General features: G+C 44.9%; 1 protein-coding gene across 3 annotated transcripts in view; it reads right to left on the reverse strand.

The window, feature by feature from the left end:
* Window positions 1–400: 400 nt before the first annotated feature.
* Window positions 401–20,427, reverse strand: part of osbpl8 (oxysterol binding protein-like 8) — a 386,181-nt gene continuing 366,154 nt past the window's right edge. For all 3 annotated transcript variants that reach the window (XM_072484706.1, XM_072484705.1, XM_072484707.1), the window contains 3 exons: window positions 10,770–10,875; window positions 6,902–7,007; window positions 401–1,827 (listed from right to left, as the gene is read on the reverse strand). In XM_072484706.1, the coding sequence (XP_072340807.1) occupies window positions 1,692–1,827; window positions 6,902–7,007; window positions 10,770–10,875 (348 nt within the window). In that variant the 3' untranslated portion in view covers window positions 401–1,691. The remainder of the gene's footprint in view (window positions 1,828–6,901; window positions 7,008–10,769; window positions 10,876–20,427) is intronic.

Here is a 20,427-nt window from a genome sequence, read left to right on the forward strand (position 1 = left end):
TAAATTTGTTTTTCCCCTTTTTGCTTGATTTTGAAAGATCAAGATGGATCCGCACCGCTTCCCCCCACCCCACCACAAGCCATGATAAACTTTTACCTTCTTAAATTCCGAGATTATTTCCAACAGGATCAATGCTGTAGCACTTCAATTTGATTAAGGCAAAATGCCAAATTTCAAGGTCTTTCTGTCCGCAGAATCAAATACATTTTGTGGCCAAAATGGTGATCATAAATCTTTATTACATTAGTGATCATAAATATTGTGATGCAAATGGTTATTAAAGGAGTGAGACCCTAAGTACTAGATACGCATTTCTTCTACTGCAACTTTATTACATTAGCAATCCATGCTGAACCAAACATAAACCTCAAGTGGAATAAATGAAAGTGACTGTGCTATGTCCATTTGCTTAGATATTTTATTGGTTAACTGAACCTTGTGAAAATACAGAATTTATGGAAACAAAGAACTTTGATAAATCTTAGTTAACAAAAGGCTGTTTTATGAATAAATATGTAGGTATATTGATAAAACATTCACATGATCCCACCAATGGTTTTCTTCAATACACATGTCCAACCTCTTTTAATACATAAAAAAGTACAACACTGGCCCTTTTAAGCATAATCAGTTTTTTCTAACAGTCACCATAGGTTAATGCAACAATAACATTGAGAAAGACGCTGGTTTAAACATGTGCCAGATTTGCAGAAATAACCTTTGTATAGTACACCCAGAATCAAAACTGCAATGCAATCCTGTTATATGCAATAGGTTGGGACGGACAAAAGAAAAGTTACATACAACCAGACTTGCACACAACAGGAATAACTGATGCGGAATAAACTCAACTTGTTAAAGGTATGTTTAGATAAATCTTACTATAAATGATCAGAATAAAATCTGACTTTACAAGCTACCATACAGGTATTAATGGCAGTGTTAGGTCATGACAACTTGAGACATGAAAACAAACTTAAAGACAAAATTCCACATTTGGAATGTTATAAGGCTTTTTTCCCCCTATGGCACAGCCCCAACATATTTGTTATTAGCATATACTGAATACAATGTGAAGTCATCCAGAAGGCACTGCTTTACATTCTTCCAACATCCTGCCTTACAGAAAACATTTTGACCGTTTAAATACAAATATACTTTGGATCCTGCTAAAAGTACTTTAATCCAAACTAAACATGTATGCTAAGCTCACTTGTCTCTCTTAAGGGACTGTAACATTCATAAACAACGCATTAGTTAACAGGGAATACTGGAAACAGCATTCAGAAATTGTTGAAAATGCACTTCTGTATATTAGACAAGTATTTCTGCTCTTTGTGGTACTGTAACATTTGCACATTATTTAATATATGGCTTCTGCTAAAATTGGCTTAACTACAGTAGTTGTAAAAATTGATCCTTGTATCTAACCAGTTATGTAAGAAGCGTTAGCGAGTGTGGAGTGTTTTCTTTAAAGCATTGTATTTCATTGTAAGGTAATTAAATATACATAATATAATACACACAATGAAAAGTTTTCAAAGCACTTTGTCATCAAATTAGAAGCATATTTAGTCCAACATTTAGTCTGGCACCCTTATAGTCAGAGATCCACATGTGATGAAGAACGACTCTTCAGAAAGTTGATCCTGGTCGCTCCACTATATGGCTTTGTTTGGTTCTGGTCATGGTTAATTAAATATGGAATTAATAATAATCTGAAGCAGGATGAGGAAGAGAATAACCACATAGTCTCTATGTTGCAAAAGGGAGTGACTTGCATGAGACTGACTTGCTGTTGTTCGACTCCGTAGAGCTGTCAAACTTCTAAAATAGAGAATGCACCATTTAGTCCAAAAATGCAAATTATATTGGCATATATATCACAAGTATTTCGAGCACAGTGTAAATTTTAAACACTAATTGTTAAATTATATTTGGATTTTGTTTGTATGTCTATACAGTTTCACTGAACAATGGTGGCCCGAACAAATTTTCCACCAACAGTTAATATCTTTGCATCTCTTACATGTGCCATATCTATCAGTGGGGTTGCTTATGATACTGGGGAGGAACTGAACAATTTGACATTTACCCAGAGAGGGATGATGGATGAGGATTACGAGGTAAGAAGGAGATGGGGAGAAGGCAGAGGAAGATGAGGGTGACACTAACTTGCATTTATATAGCACCATTAATTCAGCAAACATCCCCATGTCTTTTTATTCATTCATGGAGTGTGGGTGTTTGAAGAATTGCTGTAATACGTCTTGTAGATGGTACACATTGCTACTATTGTACCACAAAGGCAGAAGGAGTGAATGTTTAAAAGTGCTGGAAGGTGCCAACCGAGTGGCCTACATTGTCCTGGAACTTGTCAAGCTTGACCGTTGTTGGAGCTGCATTCATCCAGCCAAGTGGAGAGTATTGCATCACACTCCTGACTCGTGCCTTGTAGTTGGTAGACAGGCTTTGGGGGCTCAGGAGGCGAGTTTCTCGTCACAGAATTCCCAGCCTCTGAACTGCCACAGCATTAACTATCACAGATCACAGAAAAATACAGTGCAGAAGGGACCCTTTGGCCGATCAAGTCTGCACCGACACAGTCAGTCCAGTTAGTTTTCTGGTCAATGGTAACTCCCCTAGGATGTTGATAGTAAGGGATTCAGCAATGGTAATGCCATTTGGGAGGCGATGGCATAGTGGTATTGTCACTGAACTAGTAATCCAGAGACCCAAGGACATGCTCTGAGGACCGGGAATCAAATCACACCGCAGTAGATGGTGAAATGTGGATTCAATAAAACTCTGTAAAATTTTTATAAATAAAAATTAAAGATTTAATGATGACCAAGAAACCATTGTTAACTGTCATAAAAACCCATCTGGTTCACTAACGCCCTTTATATAATAGAATCAGAGAATCCTATAGTGCAGGAGGTCATTTGTCCAATCGAGTCTGCAACAGCCCTCCGAAAGAGTACCCTACCTGAGCCCACTCCCCCGACCTATCCCTGTAACCCCATAACCCACCTAACCATTGGACGCTAAGGGGCAATTTATCATGGCCAATCCACCTAATCTGCACATCTTTGGACTGTGGGAGGAAACCGGAGCGCCCAGAGGAAACCAATGCGCAAACTCCACACAGTCACCAGAGGTTGGAATGGGATCCGGGTTGCTTGCGCTGTGAGGCAGCAGTCCTAACCACTGTGCTATCCTTTAGGGAAGGAAATCTGCCTTCCTTACCTGGTCTGGACTACATGTGACCCCAAATCCACAGCAATGTTGCTGACTCTTAAATGCTCTCAGAAATGACCTTGCAAGCTACTCAACTGTATCAAACAACTATAAAGTCTGAAAGAAATGAAACTGGACGGACCATGTGGCATTGTGGTACCAGAAACAACAGCAAACTCAGTCCTGTTGACTTTGGAAAGTCCCCCTTACTAATATCTGGGGGCTACTGTCAAAATTAGGATTGCTGTCTCTCAACAGCTTGACATGGTCATACTCACTGAATCATACCTTATAGATAATGTCCCAGAATCACCATCACTATTTCTTGGTATGTCCTGTCCACCAGCAGGCATATGCAGCAGAGATGGTGGCACAATGGTTTAGTCAGAAGGGAGTTGCACTAGGAATCCCCAATATTGACTGCGGACTCCATGAAGTTTCATGGCATCAGCGAAAACATGGGCTAGGAAACCTCCTGCTGATTGCCACACACTGCCCCCACGCCCCTCAGCTGATGAATCAGTACTCCTCCACGTTGAACATCACTTGGAGGAAGCACGGAGGGTGAAAAGGGCGCAGAATGTGCTCTGGGTGGGGGACTTCAACGTCCATCAAAATGGTCCAACTGCATGACTATGGACTGAACTGGGCAAGTCCTAAAGGTCATAGCTGCTAGACTAGGACTGTAGCAGATGTGGAGATCACCAGCAAGAGTGAAAAACATACTTGACCTCATCCTCACCAACCTGCCTGCCGCAGATGCATCTGCCCATGGAAGTATCAGTAGTAGTGACCACCCCATTGTATTTGTGGAGACAAAGCCCCGACTTCACATTGAGGATATCCTTCATTGTGTTGTGTGGTAGGTACTACCACAGTGTTGCATGGGCAAGACTTTGAACTGATCTGCAATTGAAGCCTGGGTAACCAAGAGCTGCTGTGGGCCATCAGCAGCAGCATTGTACTCAACTGCAATCTGTAACCTCATGGCCCAGAAGTCCCCTACTCTACCGTTATCACCAAGCAGGGGGGTCAACCCTAGTTTGGTGAACTGCACAGGAGAGCATGCCAGGGGCAACACAAGGCATACCCAAAAATGACGTGTCAACCTGGTGAAGCTACAACACAAGAATACTTGCTTGCCAAACAGCACAAGCAGCAAGTAATAGACAGAGCCAAGTGATTCCACAAGCAACAAATCAGATCGAAGCTCTGCAGTTCTGCCACATCCAGCCGTGAATGGTGGTGGACAATTAAGCAACTCACTAGAGGAGGAGGCTTCTCAAGTATCCCATGATGGAACAGCTCAGCACATCAGTGCAAAAGATAAAGCGGAAGGAAATCAAAGGAGGTGGCCTTTGTAAGAGCAGTTAAAGGACAAAAGGTCTAAATGAAACAAAATGGTGAAGTTAGAAATAACTGGTCATGCAGAATTGGCAGAGTAATTTATAACTTGAATTCTGCTTGATGTCTCTTTCAATTTACAAGAAGACAGAAAAATTAATTTGATTACTTTATCTGATGTCATTGATATATTGTCAAAATTAAAAACATGCCATCATTTGTTAACAATGATCCTGCCACATCTCTAACGTTTCTCACTTCATGTTATAGGATAACATGAGCTGAAATCTCAGTAGCCTGCTGGCCAAGTAGCTTAAAAGTCCCAGGGGAACCCAGCTAGCAAGAGGATTAAGGCTCACCTTAAATCACTCACCATTTTAACGAGGGAAATACAGACATTAGTAGCAAGAAGCATTAAAGTGGACATACAGTGGCTTTAAAACCTCGGCCCAAAACAGGAAAAGGAGGAATACTGATTTCCTGCTATATTTTCCAGTTAGAAATAAAACTCCCAAATTGATTTTACTACAACAGAGTGAGATAAATTGGCCAATCTCTGCCACTGGGGCCCGTGGATGCCATCAATTGCACATTGTGATTTCCTTATCGAAGACCTTATTCTATGGGTCAGTGAGTGCTCTGCTGTCCTCCAGTGGTTAGCTGAGGGAAGTTCAAACTCAACCAATGCAGAGGAACAATGCAGAGCTTCAGGTGGAATTCCAAACTTGGGCATTGAGCTAGATAGAAACTTGGGTGCGAAACAACTGTGCCAGAAAAAGCAAACAAAAGCTTTTGTCATAATGCTATCATATTTTACAAAGTGTAAAGTGTATGCAATAAATTAAAAACACTCACAAGTGAGAGTAATAGAGTTATCACAGCACAGAAAGAAGCCATTTGGCTCATCACATCCATGTCAGCTCTCTGTGGATAATCCAGTCAGCTCCATTCTTTCACTCTATCCCCATAGTTTTGAAAGTTGATTTTTCCTCAAGTGTCCATGAATTTTCTTATGGAATCATGGATCATGTCCACTTTCACCACCCTCGTGGGCAGGGGGTTCCAGGCTATTACCATTTGCTGCGTAAAAAGGTTCATCCCCTGCCCCGTATCTCTTGTCCAAAACCTTAAATCAGTTGCTGCCTGCAGTTAACTAGCACGGTTACAGGTGACCTGCACGGCAGCACTCCATTACAAAAGGGCCTGCTGTCTGAGGCCTTGGATGTAGAAAGAAAACATCTAGGCTACAGCTTCTGATTGCTATCCTGTGTTGTGGAGTGAGGGAGGAAGTGAGCAAGCATCACTCTCTTCCCCACATAAAGAACCATCACTTTGATGAGGTCTGGAAGCCTGTTTGTGTTCATAAAACTGTTTCCCAACATCAGTTATTATCCACAAATTCAAAAGCATGCTGTACAATGTAAGAATGTGTCAATGAAATGTGTATTTCACTGCCATAAACTCTCCGGTGGGAGGCGCATAAAATTTGAGGCTACTCTGCCTGAAAATTATTTTTCAGATTACAGCACTCGTAGAACATGCCAATGTTTTGTGAATGAATATAATCGCATTCACTGCACTACTGCTGTAATCTGAATTTTAATTTTCATCAGATCAGATAGTCAACATTGTTTTAAGTTGGCACTATAAGGCAGCCCTCTCCTTTTTTAAAAAAAAAGTCTCCACTTTTTTTCATCACCAGATGTGGTCACTGTTCTACTTGTTCAGTATTAGTAGTAAAGCTCCAAAAATTGCTATTTAATCTCAATTGTTAATAGTATGATTCCCGGGGCGGCATTTGGCACAGCGGTTAGCACTGGGACTGCGGCGCTGAAGACCCGGGTTTGAATCTCGGCCCTGGGTTACTGTTCGTGTGGAGTTTGCACATTCTCCTCGGGCGGGATTCTCCGACCCAGCGCAAACCACTCTGGCGCGGGCCTAGCCCCTCAAGGCGAGGGCTTGGTCCCTAAAGGTGCGGAGGTCGGGGCGGCCCGACGCCGGAGTGGTTCCCGCCCACTCCATTACGCCGGAACCCCCCGCCCCGCCGGGTAGGGGAGAATCCCGTCCCTTATGTCTGCGTGGGTTTCACCCCCACATCCCAAAGATGTGCAGGTTAGGTGGATTGGCCATGCTAAATTGCCCCTTAATTTGGAAAAAATAATTGGGTACTCTAAATTTAAAAATTAGTATTTTATGATTCCCTCAGCAACTAAATCATCTATCCTTACAGTCTTAGTGAGATGAAAAGTCAGTCTTTGGAGGAAATATATATTCTAATGACACATAGTTTTCTTTAAATATAATACTCATTTCATACCTATTGATCTCCTCCTGTGCATGCTTTATTGAATCTATGGCACTCAGAAGTTCACTAAGATCACTTGCTTTCTTCCTCAATCTTGTGCTGTGCTTTGTCTTTTGTTCTGCAAGAAAGATATGAAGTCTCATAATAGCATACATCATAGCTAAGAGAAACAGAGGCAGCTACAGTGCTAAAACAAGTCAAAGTCTCAATCTCTCATGGTACCTCACATGGCAAACACCAAACACCTTTAAATTTAACAACTCAGCTTTATACAATACCCTTACAATAACATGGCAAAACATCCCAGACTGCTTCGCACGACTGTAAATCAGATAACTGACACTAAAAATAGTCTTAGGAATGGCTAAAAGCTGTGTCAAAGAGATAAATTTTAAAGGAGGAGAGAGAGAGGTATGCAGTGGAGTGGTTAAGAGAAAGAATTCCAGAATTAAGGGCCCAGGCAGCTGAAGGCTAGGTAGCCAATGGCAAACAAAGTGGGAGAACTGCAAGAGGTCAGACAAAGAAGTACATAATTCTCAGAAAGGTGCAATACTGGAGGAGATAAGGAGGGATTGTGAAGTCAGTCATCAAAAACTATAGAGGTCAGCTGTTAAACATTCCATTCAGCAGAAGTCTGCTCATTGATTTCTCCCACAGAAAGTGCTTACTGCTTCTGGTCACCACTATGTTTTTTCATATAATTTAAAGAACTTAAAGTTGGCATCAGTCTGCCATTTCCCTCCTTCAAGTAGAAAAGTCTCTTGCATGAATGTCTAAAGATCTTTTGAGATTGAAATTCAAATTCCAGCCCTCTCCTTGGGAATTTAATTACGTATCACTGAACCTGATTATAATGTCTGAAAAATAAAAAACAAAACGTAACCCCACTATTTAAAAAGGGAGGCAGAGAGAAAACAGGAAATTATACACCAGTCAGCCGGATGGCGGTAGTGGGGAAAATTCTAGAATCCATCAAACATTTAACAGCAGAGCACTTGGAAAACAGTAGCAGGATGGCTGGCTTGTCAGAGTCAGCATGGATTTATGAAACGGAAATCATGTTTGACAAATCGACTGGAATTCTTTGAGGATGTAACTAGTGGAGTTGATGAGGGGGAGCCAGTGGATGTGGTTTATTTGGGCTTTCAGACGGTTTTCTACAAATTCCCACATAAGAGATTAGCGTGTAAAATTAAAGCATATGGGATTAGGGGTAATCTACTGAGATGGATAGAAAACTGGTTGGCAGACAGGAAACAAAGAGAAGGAATTAACAGGTCTTTTTCCAAATGACAGGCAGTGACTAGTACCGCAGGGATCCGTGCTGCGATCCCAGCTATTCACAATATATATTGATGATCTAGATGAGGGAACAAAATGTAATATCTCCAAATTTACAGATGACACAAAGTTGGGTGGGAGAGTGAGCTGTGAGGAGGTTGCAGAGATGCTTCAGTGTGATGTGGACAAGTTGAGTGAGTTGGCAATTGAATGGCAGATGCCATGGATAAATGTGAGGTTATCCACTTGGCAGCAAAAATAGGAAGGCTGATTATCTGAATTTAGGAGAGGGGAATGTGCAATGAGACTTGGATGTCCTCGTACATCAGTCGTGCAAGGTAAGCATGTAGGTGCAGCAGGCGGTAAAGAAGGCAAATGGTATGCAGGCCTTTATAGTGAGAGGTTTCAAGTACAGGAACAGGGGTGTCTTGCTACAATTAAACAGGTCCTTGGCGAGGCCACACTTGGAATAGTGTGTGCAGTTTTGGTCTCCTTATCCGAGGAAGGATGTCTTGCTATAAAGGAAGAGCAGAGAAGGTTGACCAGACTGATTCCTGAGATGGTGCGACTGACGTGTGAGGAAAGATTGAGTTAGTTAGGATTGTATGCACCGGAGTTTAGAAGAAGAATGAGGGGGGGGATCTCATAGAGACCTATAAAATTCTAACAGGACTAGATGCAAGAAAAATGTTCCCAATGGTGGGGGTGTCATGACCAGGGGTCACAGTCTGAGAATATGGGATGGACCATTTAGGATAGAGATGAGGAGACATTTCTTCACCCAGGAATTTGCTACCACAGAAACCAGTTGAGGCCAAAACATTGTATGTTTTCAAGAAGCAGTTAGATATTGTCCTTGGGCAAAGGGGATCAAAGGATATGAGGGGAGGGGGGAGATCAGGCTATTGAGTTGGATGATCAGCCATGATCATAACGAATGACAGAGCAGGCTCGAAGGGTTGAATGGCCTCCTCCTGCTCCTATTTTCTATGTTTCTATGTAACACGAATGTGGCATCATAGTAACACAAGCAACAGATCATTTATCCAAGATCAGATGGTCATAGGTCTGAGTCACAGGCAGATGTCATTTGAATCTATAAACCTCAGTCAGAAGATTATGGAAATCTCTCTGGATTAGGCCACTGGATGAAATTCTACGCAGCATGACAGGGAGAGCAGAAGAAAATCAAACTGACATTAGACTTAATCAGGACCTTTGTGCTCTCTAAAGTGTGGATCTGTCATTTGGAGAAACATTGCTGCCTCAGACTGAGCCACACACTGGCATGACAAGCAAGTTTATTCACAAACAGCATGCAACCGACAAGAGAAAAGAACAGAAGAACAAGTATTGTGTTTTAATTTCTTTTTGGGTTATCTTTAGCTTGAAATAGGAAATGTAAACAATTTGAGGAAAGACCCGAATACAAGAGAAAAATACTGCAGATGCTGGAAATCTGAAATAAATGCGGAAAATACTGGAAATACTCAGCAGGTCAGGTAGATTCTGTGGAGAGAGAAACAGAGTTAATGTTTCATGTCGATGTTGTCAGACTTGCTGAGTATTTTCAGCATTTTTCATTTTTATTTGAGGAAAGACATGCCTAGTCAATTTTTGTCATTCAATTAAGAGTGTTAATTGTATAAATTAAAGATATATCTATACAGGTGAGGGGAGGGGCACTCATTCGATAATTATTTGTGCACCCCCCCCACTGAGCTCTTCTTTTCCAGTGCCCCTTTAAGGGCTGGTTTATTTGTTAATTAATTTAACAATAATAATCGCTTATTGTCACATGTAGGCTTCAATTAAGTTACTGTGAAAAGCCCCTAGTCGCCACATTCTGTTCGGGGAGGCCGGTACGGGAATTGAACCCGTGCTGCTGCCTTGTTCTGCATTACAAGCCAACTGTTAAGCCCACTGGGCGAAACCCCTGGTTTCGCTGTACACAAGAAAGCATAAAGAGACACTTATTGACACTGGTGGTGGGTTGTTGTAGAGTTGAGAGATACACATTGGTTGTGGGTTGTTGTAGAATTAGGAGATATACATTGGTGGTGATTTGCTGAAGAGTTTGGAGATACATATTGGTGGTGGATTGTTGTAGGGCTCGGAGATATACATACTGGTGGGTTGTTGTAGACTTAGGAGATATAGATTGGTGGTGGTTTGCTGTAGGGTTCGGAGATATATGTTGGTGGAGGGTTGTTGTCGGGTTTGGAGAGATACATTGTATTGTTTCACTTTGTGAATAAATCTAAAACGGATTAAAGGAACTAACTTCTGGTCTCCTTTACCAACTAGCTGTAAGATGATTAACACTGAGGCCCTGAAAAGTAACAGTTGGTAGTGCATGCCCACAGCTTTATGCCTTATTTTCCTGGTTGCATACTCTTGTTTTGTGTCTCTATAGAGTTGGATGAGTGCTGTTGCATGGGATGGGTGTGAGGAGAAAACCTGAAAATAATTTAAAATAAGACAAATGGAGGAGCTTAACTCTGTTTAAGACATAAATGAGAGGGGGGGGGGGGGGGGAGGGGGATGGAGAAAGAAGAGAGATTATGAGGAAGAAAAGACAAAAAGAGAGCAAACTCACTTTCACTCTCCGACGAGTCCTGCCGATCTAGTTCTGGACTGGAGCAGCCACTTTCAGGACTCTGTTGCCCACTGTGCTTAGTCCGGGTACGTTTTGGTGCAGAGACCTACGACAATCAAATAGAACACAATCAGTATTATAAATATGTCCAGTCTTTCTTAAGATAAAATCTCCTTATAATCTGCTATAAAGTAGATTTTCCCACAAAGATTGATCCACCAATGACAGACAAATCATCAAATTCAGATTTGTAAATTGTCATTTCTTTACATAGGAGATGAAACTCTTTTTCATCTGATGTGTAAAACCTAACAGTTGTGCATCAAACGGAACATCATGCTTAACATTTGTCAAGGGTGATAAAATAGCAGAAAGGAAGGTGCTTGCAGGCAAGACATATCTTGGGAATGTTGCTTTTGGCAAGTGTTTTTAAAAGATTATCTCACGTGACGTTGGCATCATTAGCTGGGGCAGTATTTGTGCCCATTCTTAATTGCCCTCAGGAAGGTGGTAGTGGGCCAGCTTCTTGTACTCTTGCAGTTCATCTGGTGTAAGGTACACCCCCAGTTTTGGTAGGGAGGGAGTTTGACCCAACTTTGCAGGGAAATTGAATTCTTATTCACCTTTTAGTGTATCCAACAGGTGGATGTGGTGTATCTAGTGACTGGATGAAGAGTTAGAACGACCTTCTACTTTTGTGTCCTAATTTGTTTCTCATTTGCAGCCTACACTGCTGGCTGGCCGGAAATGCGAAAAAGACTGCCAAATTCAGGAGTGTCTCAATAGAAACTGCGGTGCAGGAAGAGGCTATTCAGCTCATCGTATCAGTGCCGGCCAAAAGAGAGAAAAAAGAAACAAAGTTGCTCATTTTAATTCCATTTTCCAGCACCTGGTTGATGCAGATACAGGCTTCTTTTAAATGCCAGGAAACAGCCTCTGCATCAACAAATCTCAGCTGTGCCTCCTCAAGGTGACACAAGGAAACTTGGTACCTTGTGGCTGCAGGCTAAAACTTCAGAGGAATCCAAAGGGGATTTAGCCCCCAAATGTGATGTGTGCATAAACACTGATACACGAATACAGCCTGGCATTCATGAATCAAGCTCCCAGCAATGGGGAATAGCTCCACTGCCTTGTGGATGCCTCAGGAGGGTTGAAGGCTAAGGGAGTAAACCCTGACAAAAAAAATCAGAGTGGAGCCCAAAGGTGGACTGATGTCTAAATATGTAATCTTTCCAAGACGCTGCATGTTTTCCATTCCTCTGGGCTCAACTGGGTAGGTCGAGAAGGAACTCCAGATATTTATATCCTGGAGAGGACACAGCAGTATTGTGCAGAGCATTAATACAAAAGCTTCTATAAGTATGTAAAAAGTAGTGAAGACAAACATAGTGCCTTACAGTCCAAAACAGGAAGATTTATAGTGGAGAACAAGGAAATGGCAGAGCAATTAAACAACTGCTTTAGTTCTGGCTTCAGGATAAAAGACACAAATAACTTCCCAGAAATGCTGGAGAACCAAAAGTTCCAGTGAGAAGGAGAAACTGAAGGAAATTAGTATTAGTAAAAGAAATAGTGGAGAAATTAATGGGACTAAATCCCCAGGGCCTGATAATTTACATCCATAAGACTAAAGGAGGTGGCCATGGAGATGGTTGATGCATTGGTTGTCATCTTCCAAAATTCTGTAGATTCTGAACAATCCCGGCAGATTGGAGGGTGGCAAACATAACCCCATTATTTAAAAAAGGAGGAAGGGAGAAAAAAGAGAGAATTACAGACCGGTTTGCCTAGCATCAGTAGCAGGAAAAATGCGAGAGTTTGTTATAAAGGATGTGATAACAGGACACTGACAAAATATCAATGGGGTTAGACAAAGCCAATATGGATTTTTGAAATGGAAATTATGTTTGACATTCTTACAGGAGTGTTTGAAGATGTAACTAGTAGAACAGATAAGGAATGAGGTATATTTGGATTTTAAGAAAGCTTTTGAAAAAGTCCTGCAGAAGAGGTTCATGTGCAAAATTAAAGCACATGAGAGTGGGGCACTATATGGGCATGGATTGAGAATTGGCTAGCAGCCAGGAAACAGAGAGTAGGAATAAATGGGTCTTCTTTGGACAGGCAGTGAATGACTAGTGGGGTCCTGCTTAGGATTCATAATATATCAATGATTTGGATGAGGGAACCAAAATGTAATATTTCCAGGTTTGCTAATGACACAAATTGGGTGGGAATGTGATTGGTGAGGAGGATGTACAGAGGCTTCAAGGCAATTTAAACAAGTTGAGTAAATGGGCAAATACGTGGTAGATGCAGTATAACGTGTAAAAGTGTGAAGTTATCCACTTCGGTTGGAAAAGCAGAGCGAACAGTATTATTTAAATGGTGATAGATTGGGAAATGTTGAGCTACAAAGGGATATGGATGTCCTTGTCCACCAGTCGCTGAAAACAAGACTCCAGGTGCAGAAGGCAGTTCGGAAAGCAAATTATATGTTGGCCTTCATTGCAAGGGGATTTCAGGGTTGGTGAACAGCCAGTAGTGTGGTTCACACTGGTACAAATGGCATCGTGGAAAGAGGGATGTGGTTCTGCAGTCGGAATTTAAGAAGCCAAGTAGGAAATTAATAAATAGGACCTCAAAATTAGTCATCTCTGGATTATTCCTAGCGCCACATGCTAGTGAGCATAGAAAAAGGTTAGAGCCGGTGAATGTCTGACCGAAGGAATGGTGCAGGAATGAAGAATTTAGATTCCTCTGCATTGGGACTTGTTCCAGAGTAGCTGGTACTACCTGGACAGTTTGAACCTCAACAGGGCCGGAGTAAATATCCTCATTGGGAGGTTTGCCAGTGCTGTTGAGCAGGGTTTAAACTAGTTTGTTAGGGGAATGGGAACCCAAGGGTGAATTCAGATGGGATAATATCAGAAACAAATGGAAGGCAGGAGGTTAGTGATTGAGAGGAAACAAAGTTTAGAAAATAAAGAAGAGCTTGGCAGTGCTCATGGGTATATACGTCAATGCAAAGTGCATAGCAAATAAAGCAGATCACCTGAGGACGCAGATATAAATGTGACAGTATGCTATCACAGTTATTTCACAAATGTGGCTTAAAGAGGGACAGGAATGGCAGCTCAACATTCCAGTTTTCAGAGAAGAAAGAGAGGGGGATAAAAAGAAAGGGTGCTGGCAATTGTGGCAAATGAAACAATTGCAACTATGAGGAGTGATGATATGTTGGAAGGGTCGATTGAGGCAAGCAAGTCACACTATTGCGAGTGTTCTATAGACCCCCAAATAGTCAAAGCCACAGAGATGAGCAAATATGCCTGCAAACCGACTTCCGGTGGCGGCCATGCGCGGGTAGGTCGCATTTTCAGCAGCTCCCGCCACTAACGGACTAACGGGCCCTTTCAAGGAGATTTGACGGCCCCTTTTCGGCACAAATCGGCAGGCAAACGGCGTTAGAAGGCTCCCCACAGCAGTTTATGGAGGGGACCAGGAGCAGGACGGCCAAACAAATGACCAGTGAGAAGCAGCAGGAACGGGTGCGGGAGCAGAAAATGGCGGCCGGCTTGGATCAGGCGTGGGCCCAGTGGTCGTGGGAACAGCAGGAGTTCCTTAGAAGCTACTTTGCTGACCTGAAAACAGAGATGCTGGCCCCAATGGAGAAAATGGTTGAGACCCATAAAACGCAGGAGAAGGCGATCAAGGAGATTGAGAAAAAGGTCTTGGATAATGAAGACGAGATACTGGGCCTGGCCGTCAGAGTGGAGGCACACGACGCCCTACATAAGAGGTGGCAGGAGAGGCTGGAAGACCTTGAAAACAGATCCAGGAGACAAAATCTGCGCATTCTGGGCCTGCCTGAGGGTGTGGAGGGGTCGGACGCGAGCGCATTTGTGACCACGTTACTGGGGCCCTGGTGGGGTCAGGAGCATTCCCTCGGCCTCTGGAACTGGATGGGGCGCACAGAGTCCTTGCAAGGAAGCTCAAAACGAATGAACCGCCGAGGGCCATGGTGGTACGGTTCCACCGCTTCTCAGATAAGGAACGAGTCCTGCGATGGACTAAAAAGGAGCGGAGCTGCAGGTGGGAGAACAGTGTAATCCGCATCTACCAGGACCTGGGAGCAGAACTGACCAAGAGGCGTGCTGGATTCAACCGGGCTAAGGTGACCCTCCACAGCAAAGGTGTGAAGTTCGGGCTGTTGCATCCAGCGAGGCTGTGGGTCACGTATCAAGATGGCCACCATTACATTGATACTCCGGATGAGGCGTGGAATTTTATCAAGCAAGAAAAGTTAGACTCGACCTAAAGATCAGCCACACTGGGACGTTACTCTGGTGGGGATGTTAATTGCCGAGTAGCCGGAGTGAGCGACATTATGTGGTTCCCTCTTATTTTTGTTTGTTCCCTGTTCCTTCGGCCATGTTTTCGGCTTTTGCAGACCTCGGCCGCAGAGGGACCCTATACGTAGGGCTGCTCTCCTGGTAGCTGGAGCCGTTGCTTTGTGGGGCCGGGTTTGCGCCCGGGGGTTGTTGTTTGTTTCGTTGGGAGAGGGGGGCGGAAAATGTTCTTTGGGGGCTGTTGAAGCAGATAAGTTGGGCTTTCCACAGGGAGGGAGGAGCCTGAAAAATGAGGCATCTGAATAATCGGAGACAGAGGCGGGAGCGGCCGGGGTCAGCATGGGCCAGCTGTCTCACGGAAGTGTAATAGGGGGAGAGCCCGTGTCAAGCGGGTGCTTGACTTGTGGGTCTGGGATCACGGGGCTGCTGGGGGGGGATGATGATGCTGCTTTGCTGACATGAAAGGAGCCAACACGGGGGAACAGAGGTAGAGTCGAGGGGAGGGTGGCCTCCAATGGGAGGGCTCGAGTAAGCGGGGGACACGGGCTCGTGGCTGGACGAAAAGGGAGATGGCTAATCGGCAGGGGGGGGGGGTTTAGCCCCCCCCATCCAGGCTGATCACGTGGAATGCGCGGGGCCTGAATGAGCTGGTCAAGAGGGCTCGCGTGTTCTCGCACCTAAAGGGGTTAAAGGCAGACGTAGCCATGCTACAGGAGACGCACCTAAAACTTGCGGACCAAACAAGATTGAGAAAAGGGTAGGTGGGCCAGGTGTTACATTCGGGGCTGGATTCAAAGACCAAAGGAGTAGCAATCCTGGTCAGCAAACGGGTGGCTTTTGAGGCAGGGAATATTGTAGCTGACAAGGGGGGCAGATACGTAATGGTTAGCGGGAAGCTGCAGGGGACTCGGGTGGTGCTAGTGAACGTTTACGCCCCGAACTGGGACGACGTGGAAATTATGAGACGCACGCTGGGTAAAATTCCAGACTTAGACTCTCACAATCTGATTATGGGGGGTGACTTTAACACAGTTATAGACCCTACATTGGACCGGTCAAACCCCAGGTCGGGGAAGCGACCAGCGACGGCTAAAACTGAGGGGATTCATGGAACAGGTGGGGGGCATAGACCAGTGGAGATTCGTCCAAACGAGGACGAAGGAGTTCTCTTTCTTTTCCCATGTCCACAAAGTTTACTCCTGTATTGATTTCTTTGTGATGAGCAGGGCGTTAATCCTGAGGGTGGAGGGGATAGAATACTTGGCCATTGCAGTCTCCAATCATGCTCCACACTGGGTGGATTTGCGCCTTGGGGAGGAGGGAGGTCAGCCCCCACTATGGAGGCTAGATGTGGGGCTGCTGGCAGATGACGAGGTTTGTGGGCAGATAAGGAGGAACATTAAAAATTACCTGGAAACTAATGATACGGGGGAGGTAGCGGTGTCCATGGTGTGGGAGGCCCTGAAGGCAGTTATCCGAGGGGAGTTAATCTCTATCAGGTCCCATAGAGAGAAGAAAGAAAGAACGGAGAGAGAAAGGCTAGTCGAGGAGATACTCAGAGTAGACAGGAGTTACGCAGAGACCCCCCGAGACGGGGCTACTGAAGGAGCGCCGGAGGCTGCAGGCGGAATTCGACCTGCTGACCACTGGGAAGGCGGTAGCACAGCTGAGAAAGACCAAAGGGGCGGTCTACGAATACGGGGAGAAAGCGAGTAGAATGCTGGCACACCAATTTCGCAAGAGGGAGGCGGCCAGGGAAATTGGGGAAGTACGGGATAAGGAGGGCACACGGTCATAGACCCAGAGGGGGTGAATAAAGTCTTTAGGGCATTCTACGGTAAATTGTATGAGTCAGAGCCCCCGCCGGGAGGGGAGGGGATGAAGCAATTCATGGACCAACTCAGATTTCCAAAAGTGGAGGAGGATCTGGTGGAGAGACTGGGGGCCCCGATAGAGCTGGAGGAGATGGTAACGAGTCTAGGGAACATGCAGTCAGGCAAGGCCACGGGGACGGACGGCTATCCTGTAGAATTCTACAAGAAATTTATGGAGCTGCTGGGCCCACTCCTGCTAAGGACCTTTAATGAGGCCAAAGAGAGAGGGACCCTCCCCCCAACAATGTCACAGGCTTCGATTTCACTCATCCTCAAATGAGAGAAAGAGCCACTACAGTGTGGATCTTATAGGCCGATATCGCTCCTGAACCTAGACGCCAAATTGCTGGCCAAGATCTTGGCTGCTAGAATTGAGGACTGTGTCCCTGGTGTGATAAGGGAAGATCAGACAGGCTTCGTCAAGGGCAGGCAATTGAACTCCAATGTACGGAGGCTCCTAAACATCATCACGATGCCCTCAGAGGGAGGGGAGGCAGAAGTAGTGGCGGCGATGGACGCAGAGAAAGCCTTTAACCGGGTGGAATGGGAGTACCTGTGGGAAGCACTAAGAAGGTTTGGATTCGGTGAGTGGTTCATAGGTTGGGTCCAGCTACTCTGCCAGGCCCCCGTGGCAAGTGGGTGCACGAACAGGGTGAGGTCGGAATACTTTAGGCTCCACCGGGGGATGAGGCAGGGGTGCCCCCTCTCCCCATTATTATTTGCCCTTGCGATAGAGCCGCTGCTATAGCGCTGCAGACTTCAAAGAACTGGCAGGGGTAGGTTCGGCGGGGGGGGGAAGGAGCATCGGGTCTCGCTTTACGCGGATGACCTGCTCCTGTACATCTCGGACCCACTAGAGGGGATGGGGAGGTCATGCAAATTCTGAAGGACTTTGGCAATTTCTCGGGGGTACAAGCTAAACGAGAAGAAAAGCGAGATGTTTGTGATCCAAGCTGAGGGGCAGGAAAAGAGACTGGTCGAGAATAGCTTTCGGTACCTAGGGATACAGGTAGCTCGAAAGTGGAATGCCCTCCACAAGCTTAATCTATCGCGGCTGGTAGAGCAGATGGAGGGGGACTTCAAAAGGTGGGACATGCTCCCGCTATCTTTAGGAAGGGTGCAGACCGTTAAGATGACGGTTCTCCCCAGATTCCTGTTCGTCTTCCAGTGCCTTCCCATCTTCAACCTCAAGTCCTCCTTTATGCGGATGAACAAGATAATCTCCGGATTCGCATGGGCAAGTAAGACCCCGCGAGTAAAGAGACTGTACCTGGAGCGCAGTCGGGGGGGGGGGGGGGGGGGGGGGTGAGAGGAGCGGTTAGAGGCGGCCACATGCAAAGGTGCCAGCCTAGGGGCACTTGTAACGGCACCTCTGCCGTTGTCGTCAGCGCGCTACTCCAGTCCAGTGGTGGTGGCGGCATTAAAGATCTGGGGTCAGTGGAGAAGGCACAGGGGGGTGGAGAGAGCCTCAGTTTGGACCCTGATAGGCAACAATCACAGATTTGTCCTGGGCAAGATAGACGGAGGGTTTCAAAGCTGGCATAGGGCAGGCATTAAAAGGATGGGGGACCTGTTCATAGATGGGACCTGTCCCAGCCTGAAAGTGTTGGAGGAGAAATTCAGTTTGCCCCCTGGAAATGCTTTCAGATACCTTCAGGTACGCGCCTTTCTCAAAAAACAGGTGGTATCATTCCCGCTGCTACCCCCACGCAGGATACAGGATAGGGTGGTCTCTGGCACCTGAAGAGTGGGGAAGGTGTCGGACATCTACCAGGAACCACAGGAGGTGGAGGAAGCCCCACAGGAGGAACTTGAAGGGCAAATGGGAAGAGGAGCTAGGCGGGGAGCTGGATGCAGGCCTGTGGGCGGATGCCCTAAACAGGGTCAATTCCGCTTCATCATGTGCCAGGTTTAGCTTAATCCAGTTTAAGGTGGTCCACCGGGCACACATGACGGCAACCAGGATGAGCAAGCTCTTTGGGGTGGAGGATAAATGTGCGAGGTGTGCGGGAAGCCCTGCAGATCATGTCCATATGTTCTGGAAATGCCCGGCTCTTAAAGGGATTCTGGCAGGGATTTGCTAAGGCAATGTCCAAGATCTTGGACATGCGGGTGGTGCCGAGTCCAGAGATAGCGATCTTTGGTGTGTCAGACGATCCGGGAGTTCAGGAGGCGAAAGAGGCCGACGTATTGGTCTTTGTCTCACTGGTAGCCCTGAGACGGATCCTGTTAATGTGGAGGGACTCAAAGTCCCCGAGGGCAGAGACCTGGGTTAGTGACATGGCTGGGTTTCTCAGTCTCGAGAAAATAAAGTTTGCCTTGAGAGGGTCCACGACGGGTTTCTCTCGGAGGTGGCAGCCGTTCCTTGAGTTTCTAGGAGAGCAGTAAAGGTCAGCAGCAGCAGCATCCCGGGGCGGGGGGGGGGGGGGTTGGGGAATTGTTACGTTGTATTGTTCTTTTCTCTGTATATATGGTTAACATTTATTTTATGTTAATTATTGCGAACGGTTATGCAAAAATTATGTTTTTGATAAAAATTTGAATAATAATTTTTTAAAAAATGTCTGCAAATCTCTGAGGCGCAAAATCAATAGAGAAGTGATAGTAGGGATTTTAACTATCTCAATATTAACTGGGATTGTTTTAGTGTCAAAGGAATTGAGGGAGAAGAATTCTTGAGGTACATTCAGGAGAACTTTTGTAGTCAGTTTGTAGCAGGTCAAATAAAAGAAGGTGCAGTTCTGGATTTAGTCCTCGGAAATGAAGCTGGGAAGGTGGAAGGAGTGCCAGTGGGAGAGAATTTTGGTCGTAGTGATCATAATTCAGTTAGTTTTAACATAATTATGAACAAGGACAAAGATAAAACAGGAGTTAAAGTTCTAAATTGGGGTCAGGCCAATTGTACTAAGCTGAGAAGTGATTTTGCAAAAGTGGACCAGAAACAGCTACTTGAAGATAAACCAGTTTCAGAGCAGTGGGGGGTATTCAAAGGGGAGATTCAAGGGGTTCAGAATATATATGGTCCCACAAAGAAAAAGGGCAGAACAGCCAAACCTAGAGTCCCTGGAACATACAAGGCTAGGTAAGGCAGAAAACAAAAGCTTATGTCAGACATTGGCAGCAGAAATCCAAGAGGAGTGTAGAAAGAGCAGTGTGTGATGAATGTAAAATTAATGTAATATATTTTTAAAATCCTGGTTTAAAAGAAAGTCAGATTTTGTGGTTGAAAAAGGCGTAATCAAGATGTTGTAAAAGTGAGATAATCATTATTTCAAGTTGTGTTAATGTTTACAAGGATTTTCTCATGGTTTCTGGGGATTTCCTGGGGTGTAGATAATTAGAGACATTGTGTTTAAAATTAGGTCATGGGATTGGAGTAGAATAATGATGATATAAGTAATGGGAGGAGCCACAACTTTAAGTCAGTTT

This window comes from Scyliorhinus torazame, chromosome 19, assembly GCF_047496885.1.
Source record: "Scyliorhinus torazame isolate Kashiwa2021f chromosome 19, sScyTor2.1, whole genome shotgun sequence".
In the NCBI taxonomy this organism is placed as follows: Eukaryota; Metazoa; Chordata; class Chondrichthyes; order Carcharhiniformes; family Scyliorhinidae; genus Scyliorhinus; species Scyliorhinus torazame.